The following is a 14,397-nucleotide window of genomic DNA, read 5'->3' on the forward strand; positions in this document are numbered from 1 at the left end:
ATTCATTATCAGGAAAAATAATTATAATTCCTTTAAAAAGTTTTAAAAATACATTAAGAACAAACAGCACAATTGCTCTGTAATTAATTTTAACAGTGTCCATTGCCACAGTCTCTGTTGCATTTTTACCCTGGAGAACCTACAGGAGCCCTGTACCTGGCTTAGTTAAAGGCACCATCATTCTAAGCAATGAATGTGCACATACGTGTGTCCATACATACCATAAATGCATATTTGTCAATCACATGAATTACAGAACGAAATGGGATTTTGCTTGTCAAAGTGTGACCATGATACACAATAGGTTCATTGTTGTTTCCATCCCAGCAGTCAATCTCCAGGCAACGACATCCTTTCAAGAGAGCACTTCAGAAGAAAAAAATAATTTTACAGCCAAAAGAAGGATACCACACCTTTTTAAACAAGTGGCTGTATTTCTGATTATAAGCACAGTGATTAATTACAGAAAAGCCACCTCATTTGTATCATAAATAAAAAGAAATCCTACAGAATTATACATATATAAGACTGAGATACTTTCTGTTTATTTTAGGTGTGTTATGTAATAAACATTATCAGAGCATTAAAGAATAAGGGATTACCTGAATTATTTTCCTTAAAGGGCTGAAAATGAGGGTCAAAGAGTTCAATAAAGGAATTTTGGAATAAAGGCAAACTGCAACTTAAAATAAAAGAATAAATATTTTAAATGGTCTTTAGCTGTACTATTCCAAACTTGCTTGCAATTTTGAGAATCACAATATTTAAAAATCCATTACACTGAGGGAATCAGGTTGCACTTGGTCTTTAGATAAATCAATCTGTCTCCCCAGACCATATTTCTAAGAGGGAGTACTAAAGTTTCTCAGGCACCTTGATTTTATTGCTTGAATTTTAATATGTTAGTGGCATCCCTTAAATTCTTAGATTTCTAATATTTGACTTGCAGCTAACTGAAACATTTCTTATAAACTGTTTCCCTTAATTACCAATCTGTCTTTTACATGCCGCTTTTCACGCATTAGCAATATGTCAAATATGCCTGCAACTGATTTTATAATTTTCCTCACACAAATAGTAGATAAAGAGGAGAGAGAGAGTTACACCCTCTTTGCAATTACTTTCAGCAATGCAGCATTAACATCATGGTATTTTAAATACTGTTAGAATTTGGGTATTGTTTCTGATGGTTGCAAATCACTATAGAACATTAAGAGAGCAACCAAAAAAAAAAGAGTTCAGATAGATGATGGTTCCAACTGCTTTCTCATCACTAAGGTAGTACAAATAATAGGAATTCTGGACACATCTCTTCCTAATTCTTAATACATCCTGCCCTCTCAGTGTTGCCTTTATTAAACAATCCATTTCCTTCTCCCCTGCCTTGGAAATCAGGCATCCTGCTCATCCTTCTCTTGGAGTCACTCCCTGCAGAGGTTCCTCTCCCTGCTGGCTACTCCAATGCCAATGTTTTGTTGTTTTTGTTGTTTCTAAACCCACATTGCAACATGCACTGAACACAAATGTCCTTGACTCAGACATACTCCAGCACACGTCCTGTATATTGAACAGATCAGAGCTTGCCTGGGAATTTTACATTTCTTTCAGGGAGCTATTTATTTTTGCATGGCGTGTTGAGATTAAAAACTGATTTAATCATTACTGTACACCATACTATGGATTTCATTTGCTGCAAGGTTGATTTTCTGAGATGTAAGTGAAAAAAATAGATTGTTTCCAGACTATGAACAGATGGTTTGGCAAATATATTGAAAAGTGTACACAAAAATAAAATACCACTTTCACATTTTCAATGTGTGTCTTTGATGGCTTTGTCCCTTAATGGCAAGAAGAATTGAATGTGACTTAGCATTCATCTAAAATAACAAAAAAAGCCAAAGAATGTTTAAAATAGTAAAAAACAATGTCTGAATACCTGGTATATCCCCATAAATGACTGGGTCCCATTAGCTGGTCAGCTATCAAGTAGGTGTTATGAGACGATGAAATAAAATAGTCACATAATGGCTGAGTCATATCTTGATAGACGCTCCTGTGCTGGCTTTTAAATATTGAACATTCCTCTGAGTTCATGTACCTTACAAATCCTTCAAATGACATCATCCTTTTCGACCTCACTGAACAAAAGAAAAGAAAAAAAAATCTCTGTCGTGAAGCTACTCTGATGGTTATGCCTATGTACTTTCTGAAATTTTTAATAGCCAGTTCTGAACATCGTTAAAGGTTATACAGCACAACACTTTCCTGCAATTTTGAAATTCATAACAAATGTATAAACAACACACACATCAGATACATGTGACTCTGGAGATGAATTGTTGTGGTTCAAACTTCTGAGAGGAAATAAATGTGTTTTGACGGTTTTATTCTTCTATGGACAGCAGTAAGAAGAGTTTTCAGTAGTCTTAATTAAACATAAAGTAAAATGTTTGCTGTTTATTTTGGAAAGTAACATGCCAGAAAATGTGCAAAGAGAATCTTCTTTTCTCTTTTAAGAGAACGAGGTTTGTTCTCTAAAAAGTTGGTCAGAAAGTCCCAATATAATCTTGCAGAAATTATGATTCCTAGCACCAAATATCTTCCCCAGGGGTGGAAAATTCCAAATAAATGATGATCAAATCATGTTTACATATATTTGAAAAAAAAAATAACATCTTAACAAAAGAAATAACTGCCCACACGGATGAATTGCAAATCAAGCTTATTACACTTCTGCATTTATAACAAAATGAACTAATTGAGTCCATACCAGTGATAGTCATCCCATTTGTTTTGGTTTTGACTGATTTAATGACAAACAGAGCCATTACACTGCCAGCTACTGCTCCCAAATGTCATGTTTCGAATGCAGTCATTTTGCAAATGATATAATCTCAAAAGTCAGCTTTGCTTCAAAACATAGTTTGAATTAGTGGGGGATTTTGCCCAGCTCTTACTCAAAAGTACTTTATTGTCACCCTAGTAGCAAACAAGCAGTAAATACTCCAAGATTATTTTATGCTAACAATGACTTGGAAGTCAGTGTATACAAACTTGGGGACTGGAAATACCTGCAGGAAAACCCCTTTTTATGCCCTGCTAATTCTTACTACAGCTATAAAAATCAGAATGTACAAGTTAGAATTGTAATTATTGACCTTTGGTGTGTGACAGACTGCAAGTTTTACACCTGAATGAGAATTTACAGAATATAATTATTTCTCAATTACACAGGTCTTTGAACTAGAAAACTTGCAATGTTTTACAACAGTAAAGGAAAACAGAAGGCTATCTAGACATCAAACATACATTCACCCAACAACTGTTATTCCTACTAGAAGTCTTTGTTTTTCTTCTACAAGAAGTTATTCTTCCAGACTTACATTGATGAAGAATCCACAGACAACCCAGTAAAACCATTTTAATGCTAAATAACCTTATTGTTAGGAAATTTTCCATAATTAGGAAACAGGAGTTTACCCTGACATTTCCTTACTGTCCAAACTATTTGATCTGTTTGGTATTACGCCTCTTTTTTCACAGTCTTTCCCTTATGAGAACTCGTCTTGTACTTCCCTCATTCCACCGCTTTCCATAAAAACAAATCAAATCCAGGGCATTTTTCTGTTTCTGATTTCTGATAATTTTCATTTTTCTGCTATCCACCAGTGCTGTTAATTTTTCGTAGGAGAAAACAGGAGAATATTTCTTCATGGAATGGCCTGACAAACTGCTACTCACTTTTACCATCTCAGAAGGGTTTACATATTTATTATTTTCTCTTTTCTGACAGTGTCTAGTTCCTTGGATGTTCTCTTTCTGAAATGGATATTACATTTGATCTTTTCCAGTCTTTCAATTCATCATTCCTTTCCCCCTATTTTCAAAAGTAACCTTTGACTTGTATTAGTCAAGCTAGTTACAGTTAATTTTCTAAGAGCTTGGATTTGTCAACCTGTCTTCACTGACCTGATTACATCATTTAAGAAGGTCCTACCCTGTTTCAGCCTTATTTTTGACTGAGATCTTACTCAGATTAATAATATTAATAATATTACAGAGTCAACTGTACTCATTGCATTAGGAATTTCTTTGGTCTTTGTTTAACTAAGAGATCTGCAGGATGATTTCTTGATACCCTGATGACTCTTGAAAAGTGTATTCTATACACTTGATTTAGATATATCCGCATGCAGTCCACAATTGGATTAAGTTTCTACTTGCTCCATCTTTAAAAAACATTTGAATTCTTTTACATTTCTCAAAAGAGAATACACTCATCCTGTATGCTTTGCCTATAATGAATTACACAAACTGTCTGGATTTCATTTCTGATTAATTTATTTTTCATGGTCTACATAATTCTCTGAGCACTTACAAGTAGAGCTCGTAACTCTGTATGTGTGCACATTCTTTATTTTCTAAAAACTCTTACCTTTTCTGCATTCATGTATTAAATTAGTGAAAAATACTGGCTTTTCAAAGTCTTGCTTTTTTTTCTGAATCATTGATAATGTTTCTGGCTTTTCTGGTCATTGATAAAAGTTAACTGCAATGTTCTCAAGAGAAATTAATGTTTAGGCAGATACACTGATGACCATAATCCCCCAAAAAGGAACATCTAATCAATATGTAAGCTCCTGGACTTCAGTAAAACATTCAGCTCATGTCTCCAATCAACGGACTAAAAATCTTTGTATTTTTACAGAGCTTATTATGGGCCCTTACATTTCTGAAGAATAGCCCAGTCATACTATTTTCTGACCATTTACAGGCATTTTCTACTTCTACATTAAAGGAAATGGGAGTTCATCTCCATAACTATTCCACAGTGAAAAGACTTTCATCAAGGCCTTACATTTCTACCCTGGAGGAACCTCAGTTTTTTCTCCATTAGGACCTTTTAGCAGTAGTTAGTGTGCACTCACATATCTATTTGTTGTAAAAAGGCAACACAAGAGAGGATTTCTGTCTTCTCGTTGCCTCTTTTTGTTCACAAAGTTCAGTGATGTTTTTTCTTGTCCTCCTCTTTTGGATAGTGTGAAATTCATTTTATTAACAATATTCTTTTACATGGTTTGGGCTTTTTAAATATGATTAAAGAAACAATGATTTTTCTCATTCCTCCTGTTAAGGTAAACTCCAGCTCTGCCATATATACAAATACTGTCATATTAGAGAGGAATTATGGATATAATCTGAATATTTGAAAGATTCAGATTACATTATACATTATTTTTAGAGTTTATTACATTCTGCATTCTTATTTATCTTGGAACTTCTTTGAAAGTATTTTTCTTCCTCTTCGAAAACAGAAAAAATGAAAACTTTGATAAGATATTTGCTGCCCTGAAGGCCTGTAGAGCACTCACAGTGAAGCAGACAAAAAAAGAAATCACTCTGCACTGGCCAGAGCCTCCTGTTACTCTGTTACGTTGGAAGGAGGAAGCTTTCAATTATTGTTAAAAGTCAGGTAGAAACATCATCAGCTGGAATTTCACACTATGAAATTTGACTGTTTTACATCAGAATGAAACATTCATGCTCTGAGGGAACAGTAAAGAGAGAAGTATTTCCTTGACTAAAGTAAGAATAGTTATTCATTTTCTACTCTGACTTTATATTCTAGGGAGGCTTTTTTCTACTTTACCCACATTTATAACTGGTGCATACTGGAATAAAGTATCTATCTGAACAGCAGTTCCATTTTCTACAGGCTTATAATCACCTTCTTTTGAAAATTTTCCCTGAGACTGGATATTTACACACCTTTTCATACCTCTGCACTATTGTGTCACAAATCCAGCCACAGCCACTGTCTTAGCTGAGATTTTTAAGCCATCTTTTTTACTTCACATGATTTTTTGTGAAATTGGTAGGAATTTGACAGAAATGTCTACTTTATTAAGTTTGATTTACATTGGCCAATGGGATCAAATGCTCTCTTCTGCAAATTTATGCTCTACATCTTGCTCTGTCTCTCACACACATGCACCAAAAAAAACCCAAAAAACAAAAAACCCACAAACAAACAAAAAATCCCACCTCACAACTGTGTATACTAGGAATAAACTGAGAATGTTTTTGTGCTTCACAAATACATTCTGGATTACTCACAGTCCTTATCTCACAGATGCACCAGGCTTTTATTATTATTTACAAAGCAAGTTGGTTTTTTATTGTAGGATTGCATTTTTATCCTGTTTTTGTATTGCCTAGCAGGAAAATAGGCAGGAGTAAAGTCTTTGAATGGCACTACATTGTAAATAATAATGGGATGTACCTTCTTATCCTTACTGTGCTTCTAATCCTATCCATGTAAATGAGCAGTATTTTTTTTTAAAAAAGACATATATACCAAGCTTTAAAAAAAATGCATTTAGTTGCTATGTTTTCTTTAATCTCATTTAATGAGTCTAGGCTTCTATTCAATGTTAATAGTAAAATATGCAGATAATGGGATGTTTGGGAAGGACAGAACTGACATTTGGGTGTTACTAAGACACAACTGTCAGGTGTGACTCACATATTCATATTTTGTGATCAATTCCATAGAAATGGCTCTTTCTGCCAAAAATGCAAGCTTTTAGCACACAAGTTAAAAAATCTGTTAGAGCAGCATTTTGACACTGGGTATTTAAATTGCAAAATAAAAATGGAAGAGGAATTCTTTCCATACTGTCCTGAACTAGCTATGGCACCCACAGTAAATTCAGAGTTATCTAGCTCAATAGCTTGGGAACTCTCTCTGCACAAATGCTAGGGATGCACTAAATGCTATAAATGGATTTGTTGAAATTATATGTAAAATGCAGTCATTGTTTTCATCCTAATCCTGACATACCAGTGCTATCACATTTATGAGAGAATGGTCATTACTATTAGCAAATGTGTCAATCAAGTGTCAAAACCTGCCCTTTTCCCCTTCTGTAAGGAGCAGGGTAAGGGTGACAGAGGAGTCCAACAGATCATGCTGGTGAATAATGTTCTGCAGCAAATTCAGAATGACACTTACACAAAATGGTCTATCACAATACCACACGAATCATCTCTCGTGCCAATCATAACTGGGACTCTTCAATAAATAAATATGTTTGAGGGGGAGTTTGAATTCACTCTCAAAGGAGCGTGAACAATACAGAGATTATTTTGTTCAGCAAGATTATTTCCAATTACAAGACAAACAAATTTATCACAGGTGAAGAAACAAACAAGAATTTGGCTCAGCATCTGAAATTTAAACCAGACATTAAATTAAACTTATAGAAAATTCAGTCGATTTTAACAAAGGTGTTTTCTAATGAACTGAAAATTTTGCATTATTTCATCAAAACAGGTAACACAAAATAAAATCTTTTAAATTGATAATTTGTAAAATTAGGAAACATTAATTCCTCTGAAAGAGTAGAATATGTTCAATAAAATACAGTCAAATTTGAAAAGCAGCCACAAAGAGTAAAAGCATAAGGAGTCACGTGTTTTGCAGCTATTACTGGACAGTAAGTGCTTCTTAATGAAACACCAAATGTTCTTCTGTTCTCATTGAAAAAAGTGGCATTTTCCATTTTCTTCTACCACCACAGGTCAGCATAGAAAACCCCAGGTTATTATCCCAGAAGAAATATTTTCTGCTTGGATCTGTTTTTCTTAACCAATTATTAATTCTACCCATTCTCAAAGACTGGGAACCAAGGAAATGAAAGGATTAAACATATTCCACTGAATAAACTAACAGCTTGCAACAAAATGCAGTTATATCCTCTTCATAGCTTAGTTGTAGATTTTGCCACAAGTTGAAATCAGTGAAACTCAGCAGAAGTGTCACACCCCAACTTGAGGCACCTTTAAATAGGTGAAGAACGTGTTACAGATTTGTGAACCCCTCCTCATCTCAAAGTTCTTGTGATTCAGAAAGGGTGACCAGGCACCTATGAAAATCTCACACAGATTTCCTTAGACTGCAAGGAAGTCAGAGGGACACAAAAGTCTTGTCCAAGGCCTTGGATTATCACTAAATGACTCAAGGGAGAGAAGAAGGGGTAACGAGCAGGTAAGAAAAATGGTGGGTAAGAACCTTAAGGAAAACAAATTGAAAATGGTTTGTAATGAGCTGAAGAAGAGAATTTATAGAAGGACTAGAAAAATAAATAAATAAATGAAGAAAAAAGGAGGCCAAAGAAAGGAGGGCACCATGAAAACAAATTAAATCAGAGGAATAAAAAAAATAAATAGATGAAAAGACATGCTTTTAAAGAAATAAAGATTCAAGGTTTTGAAAAACACGGTCATTGAGAAAAGCACAATAAATAAGAGCTAGATATCAAATAGCTAAACTGTGCATACCTTCATCAATGGGTTCATACTTCATAATAATTTCTAAGGTAGTTGTTTCATTAGCATCAGTTTGAAATTGTTCTTTCATAAGAAATTTAAGGAGCTGGCCATCAGGTAGCAATTTTCCATCTGTCGAGTAAGCCTTGAATAGTTCTTCAAATTCAGGTCTGTATACAAGAGCTCGATAAATTGCCTTGAAGTCGTCCATACTAATTATATCTCCTGTGTGTTTGTCAATGGTTTTCTGAGGAAAAAAGTAACCAAAACAATAATAATAAAAAAATGAATAAAACAACACACAATTATACAAAGTTATGCACCAAACCCTCTTTTATAACTGACCATAAGAGTGAGAATCAGAAAAGAATCCTCAGGCAACAGGGATCACAATCAGATTACACTCTTCAACTTTTCGATTATGTTTTGTGCGCTACAAATATTTTATATCAAGTAGAATGGACCATATGACATAATTAGCATCTAAATAAGTACAATAAATTTAGATTTAATGCATTTTTAATATTCAAACACATTGTAGAAAATCTCTCAAATGCTATGAATTAAAATAAATGTGCAGCATAAAACTTATCAAGTGGAAAATATATTTAGTATAATACCTCTCCAACAGCTATTTACACCGTATTGTAAATACTGTCAGTCAAATTTGCATACAAAAACAGCAACAGTGATCTTAAAAATGAAATAAGGATGACCAAATTATCAGGAGATACAAGTCTTTCAACACTTCAAATAAGAAACACTAATAAAGTTTGAAGAGAAGATATTTTGTAATAACCTATGACATCATGTTCTATTCTTAACAAACCAGAATGTTTAACTTGGATTAATTATTCACACTTTCAGAATACATGAATTGCAAGCTTGTTTTCATAGAGCTTACAAAATGTTAGCATAGTAATTAATTTCAGTGTTTCAGTATAAAAGCCACTGGAAAAGTTAAAAGGGCAAAAGAATTGGAATAGAATACTACTTTTTTACCATTTCTGCCTTTTACATTTTTCTCAGGTTTAAAAATTCTGTTTTTCCTTTAAAATTTTCTACTCAAAATAATTAGCTGTATATAAAATATAAATGTTTCTAACATTTTATCCTGAATTATTCTAAAAAGTTGCCAAATTAAGAGAAATCTGCTGACAAAATTGCTCACAAAAATCACAAACAAATGGCAATGCACTGCCTGAGTGGTTATCTCTGTAAGCTGATGAAAATTCCTAATTGTTGGCTCCTTAAACTGAGACTGCCAAAGAGGCCAAGCTCCAGCACCCAAAATATGGCACTTACTATGGCTGGTTTGGCTTCCACAAAAGTGTCTTTTATAAACAGGAAATTGCTTACTTGAGCTCTGGCTGCTCTTTGAGCAAGACTTTGGATTACTGCTAAATCAGATTGGTTTTGAAGCCATACCATAAAACCTGAGAGTTGAACAACCCATTGGCAGTTCCTTCCTACGCAGTACAGTTCCTACTGTCCTTCTAAACAAGTACAACAATACGAGTAAAAATAGGCTAGATAACCAAAAGAAGTGCAAAATTAAATTTCATGAGGAAAATCTTACAAATCAGTACTTCAGTATTTGCTTTGAGTTCGTGAAAGAGAATAATAATGATAATTTTTAACAGAAATCACTAGCAAGAAAATATTTCTCTACAAATGCTAATTATACCCATTTCATTACTGCTGAGAAATTCCCCATTTAAGGTTGAGATCCTCAATCCAATTTTTAATGTTCTTAACAATACTGCAAATTTGCTCATAAGCAGTAAGCAGGAAAAGAAAATACCAACTTATTTTGGAAATAAACAGTCTATCAGGACTTGGAAGATGTTCACTTAGTTACTGGCACAAAGAGAAGCTGGGCAAAAAAATTAAAGTTTCTATTTTAGTTACCTCTTGATGAAATACAGGCAATAATACTACACAAGAGATCTCTTCAAATTAAAATGATAAAAATCATGTCACTATAAAAAGATAGATATATATAGATATCTATATAATCTTATCATTTTGGGGGGAAGGTTTTTATCATTCTATTTTTATTAATGCAAATCTTTGCTGTTCAGAAAAAAAGAAGAGTCAAGGAGCCTTGAGAGAAATGATACGAAAATTTATTATTCCTTAAAACTTTAATGTTCATAATTCTGATATTGCTCAAAAGAGCATTACAGTAAGATAAACTCAAAGAGAACAGACAAGAAAAAAAGCAGCTTATTCCTTAAAATTAGTCTTCTATAAAATGTATTTTACTATGTACAACCATTAGATTAAATGATGATGTATAGTTATTTACAATATCAGTAAGATTCCCTTCCAGAATGCTGTGAATTTTTATGTCACTACACTGATTAAATATCTGAGGCCCCCACACTAATGAACACCTGTAAATCTTTATATATATATTATTTAATTAAATAATTAATATAAAATTAATTTTTTAAGTCCAGTTTCCAGCTATATTGTGTACCCTTCATGGAAATTGCTTAAACACTGCCATGTCTCACAGCCAAATATTTTTCCTGGGGTTTAGAGTGTGATTCCCATCCACTCAGGCACACCTTTTAAAATACTACAGGAAAGGTAGAGTGGAGAACAGAATGAATGTGTGCTGGAACTCAAGCCTGAACAGCTCAGACAAGTCCATGTTGTCCTCCTGGCAAGAAGATTTTTAGGAAGTTGCTCTCATGGCTCTGTCCACCATCAGACAGGCATGTCTGGGCTCATTAGCTTGATCACAGAAGAAGTTGAATAGGATGAAACCAGAATGCTTTAAGTTTTCTCAAGTGCAGTCATGTTACAAAAAAAGCTGGGAATCAAAATAGATGTATTTTCCACCTCACACTAATTCATTGTGGTGAAAAGACAGAGTTATGTGATGTCAACCTCTTCTCCAAGTAATAAGGTGTAAGACAAACAGAAGTGGACTCAAGTTGTGCCAGAGATAGTTTAGATTGGCTATTAGGAAAAATTTCTTCACTGAAAGTGTTGTCAAGAATTGGAACAGGCTGTCCAAGGAAGTGTCTGGGTCACCATTCCTTGAGAGTACTTAAAAGACCTGTAGATGTGGTGCTTAGGGGCAAGGTTTAGATGTGGACTTTTCAATATATTAATGGTTGGAGTCAGTGATCTTAGAGGTATTTTCAATTCTAAATGATTGTGATTTGAATACAAGCCCTGGGTTATCTAATTTAAACAGAAACAAAGACCTGGAGGAGGAAAATTCTTTGCTGATTTTTCACACTACACTAGCGTGAAATACATTTCCCAAAAATTTAACCTGAAAAAAACAGCAAATGTATGTTACATGTGTAACTGAATTTTGAAAGCATTACTTGCTCAATGTACATATACCTTACCTTGAAAATATGTTTTAAATGATCTTCATCAAAAGTTACTTGCATTTTTTCAAGCAGCCTCAAGCAACCATCGAAATCAATATTCCCAGTCTTGAAATCATTCTGAATGAGACTCCAAAACCATGTATGAGACATGAGGTTAAGGAAGATTCTGGCCTGTTAAATTGCCTTTTAATGGGGCGGGGCAAGGGGGAGAAATTTGATTTTGTTAAACCTAAGAGGCATGTGCTTTCCTTTTCTCATGCTCTAGAACATTCTTGTCTTCTGACCTCTGAGAATGCAGCAGGCCCCGAGGTGCAGGAGGAGATTTCTGCTCTGTCCTCAAAGATTTGGAGAGCAGTGACCAGAAGGCTGAAGGGAGGCTGTGAAGGGGATCAAGGGCTGGTCAGGGTGCAAACAGGGGTGCAGTGATGTGGGGAGATGTGGGGAGGCCTAGGGGACTCAGCAGCGGCAGGGAATGGTGGGGAGTTCCAAAAAACACCAAGGAATGAGCGCTCCCAGCACTGTGCCCACCCAAACATTATCAACCAACCCTGGCTGATGGGAATGGCTGCCCCAGGCCCTCCCTGCCACCCTCCCCTGTGTGCCCAGGCCCGCTCCAGGCCTGAGGGGAAGGAGACATGTCAGGGGGAGCCCAATGGCAGCTGTCACAGGGCAGGGAGGGGAGAGGAGTGGAAGGTTCAAGAGGTAAAGGATATCTGTTCTCATCCATGGTGGCTGTGCCTGCTCCAGCACCCTCACTGCAGTGGCATCGCCAGCCCCTCGCTGGGGCTCACAGGGGGCTCCTCATGCCCCTGTGCCCTGGAGGAGCAGCGTGGAATGTTCACTGCCCCGTCCTTCCAGTGCTGCTCTGCTGATGTCACAAACTGCAGGCACCCAGCACAGGCCCCTTCCTGCACCACCCCGCCACCATCTTGTGCCTTCTCCTTCCAGCACAAAGCGTCTCCGGTCCCTGCCCTCACGGACCATGTCCCGCCCTTCGGATGTCCCACACGGCCGGCATGGGCACCAGGCAGGAGCTGTGTGAGGCAGGGCAGGCCTGTTGTGGTGTGCAATTCCCAGGACACACAAGGCAGCATTGGGGTGTGACGCATTTCCCCCAGGGAGACTCTTTCTCCCCGCTCTGGACTTTGGTGGTCTCGGCAGTTGCTTTTGGGGCGCAGAGATGTATCAGAGGCGAGACGGGTCTTGGGATAAACTAAGGAGATTTATTACAGGTATAACTGAAGCATGACAACTAAAAGCTGGACCACAAAGACAGGGAGAACATGTCCCGCCGTGGGTTTTATAGACCGGGCGATACAAAGCAAACAACCAATGAGAATGCACTCAGGGAGGAGTCTAGGGCAGGGAATACAGAAGTAGATCCAATGGGAATAGCAGAAGCAGTGTAATGATACAAAACAGCAAATGATATATCGAGTTAGGGAAGATTGGCAAGGAAGGTTCTAGAAACAGAGGCAGGGACACAGAGAAACAACACATAACGGCATGTATAATTTAAATCATAACACACAAATGAAATATAAAGCTAGCTTGAAAACTTAAAGCAGAAAATCCACACCACAACATAGGGCTTTCGCATGTCCCCCTGGGGACTTTGGCCAGCTTGTCTGAGGTCTCTCTGCTCTGGTGTGAGGCAACAGGCTGGTGAGGCAGGACACTGTCACCACAACATCTTCCCCCAAATAACCAGGAGTGTGTGCTACCAACCCACTGCAGCCACATGGGGGGAAAGCCCTTCTTTGGGTCTTGGGGAACCAGCTGGTTACATGGCATGGGTGATGGTGGGTGTTGGAGAATCAGCGAGAGGCCACCCCAAAGTGCTGAGAGGACCTCGAGCTCCCACTTCCCCACAGGGAACTGCTGTGTCCTCCCAACCAGCCTGGGCAAGAGCAGCTGTCCACGTCCTGCTTTGAGTATCAACCTTCAAATCGCTGGGGCAGCCTTTGGAAAGCAGGCTGGACTTTCTCCCTGACTCCGTTTCCCACCCAATTTTGAGGGCTCCTTCTCCAAGCAAACTGCTTCAAAGCTGCCAGCTTCCATGGATCTGTCAGCAAGCCTGAGTGAGGCTCTAAATGTGACAGACCAAAGGCAGCTTGCCACAGATTTTAGGGAACTTGTGAAAGCTGAGGACACCAAGTTTTGTATTGACATTCTGGAAAACATTCAGGTTTTGTCAGAGGATATACAGGAGGACAATCTGTTGAGGAATTCCCTGTTACTCACGCTTTTATGAACTGGAATAAACTATGGAATGATCAGCATCTGAACACCAAGGTCTCCAATGCTGAAGTGCTTCTGTGCTGACTGAAATGCTATCTTTGATATGATGGCCTAAATAAAAAAGGGGGAGAAAAAGATAAAATGGAATTGTTTAATTGATTTATTTCTGCATCACTCAGGAGAGTACAGAGATTTCCATCAGTCAATCACCACTTTAAAAATAATTCAGATCTGCCGTGTCTGGAAATAATTTGTCTTGGGTTTTTTTTTGGGTTTTTTTCACTTTCTTCATGTACTTTTCAAGTACTTTACCAGTAATGGTCAAAATGTCAAAGGCAGCACAGTGCTACAGGTAAGATGGTAAGCAAATTCTTACTTTCCTTTGTGATTTTAACCAAAATTATATTCATTTATGTAACTTCAGACCAAATGAAACATTGATTATAAGGAAGTTGGTAAGGTAGAT

At 36.7% G+C, this 14,397-nt stretch overlaps 1 protein-coding gene across 1 annotated transcript in view; it reads right to left on the bottom strand.

Moving 5' to 3' along the window:
- The window catches only part of PLCZ1 (phospholipase C zeta 1), a 44,078-nt gene extending 32,238 nt beyond the window's left edge, over positions 1–11,840 (bottom strand). The window contains exons 1-4 of the mRNA XM_063395185.1: positions 11,706–11,840; positions 8,344–8,578; positions 1,937–2,138; positions 222–366 (exon numbers count right to left, since the gene is read on the bottom strand). Coding sequence (XP_063251255.1) covers positions 222–366; positions 1,937–2,138; positions 8,344–8,578; positions 11,706–11,840 — 717 coding nt within the window. The remainder of the gene's footprint in view (positions 1–221; positions 367–1,936; positions 2,139–8,343; positions 8,579–11,705) is intronic.
- Between the last annotated feature and the right edge of the window lie 2,557 nt (positions 11,841–14,397).

The sequence above is a fragment of the Prinia subflava genome, chromosome 4 (assembly GCF_021018805.1).
Source record: "Prinia subflava isolate CZ2003 ecotype Zambia chromosome 4, Cam_Psub_1.2, whole genome shotgun sequence".
Lineage (NCBI taxonomy): Eukaryota > Metazoa > Chordata > Aves > Passeriformes > Cisticolidae > Prinia > Prinia subflava.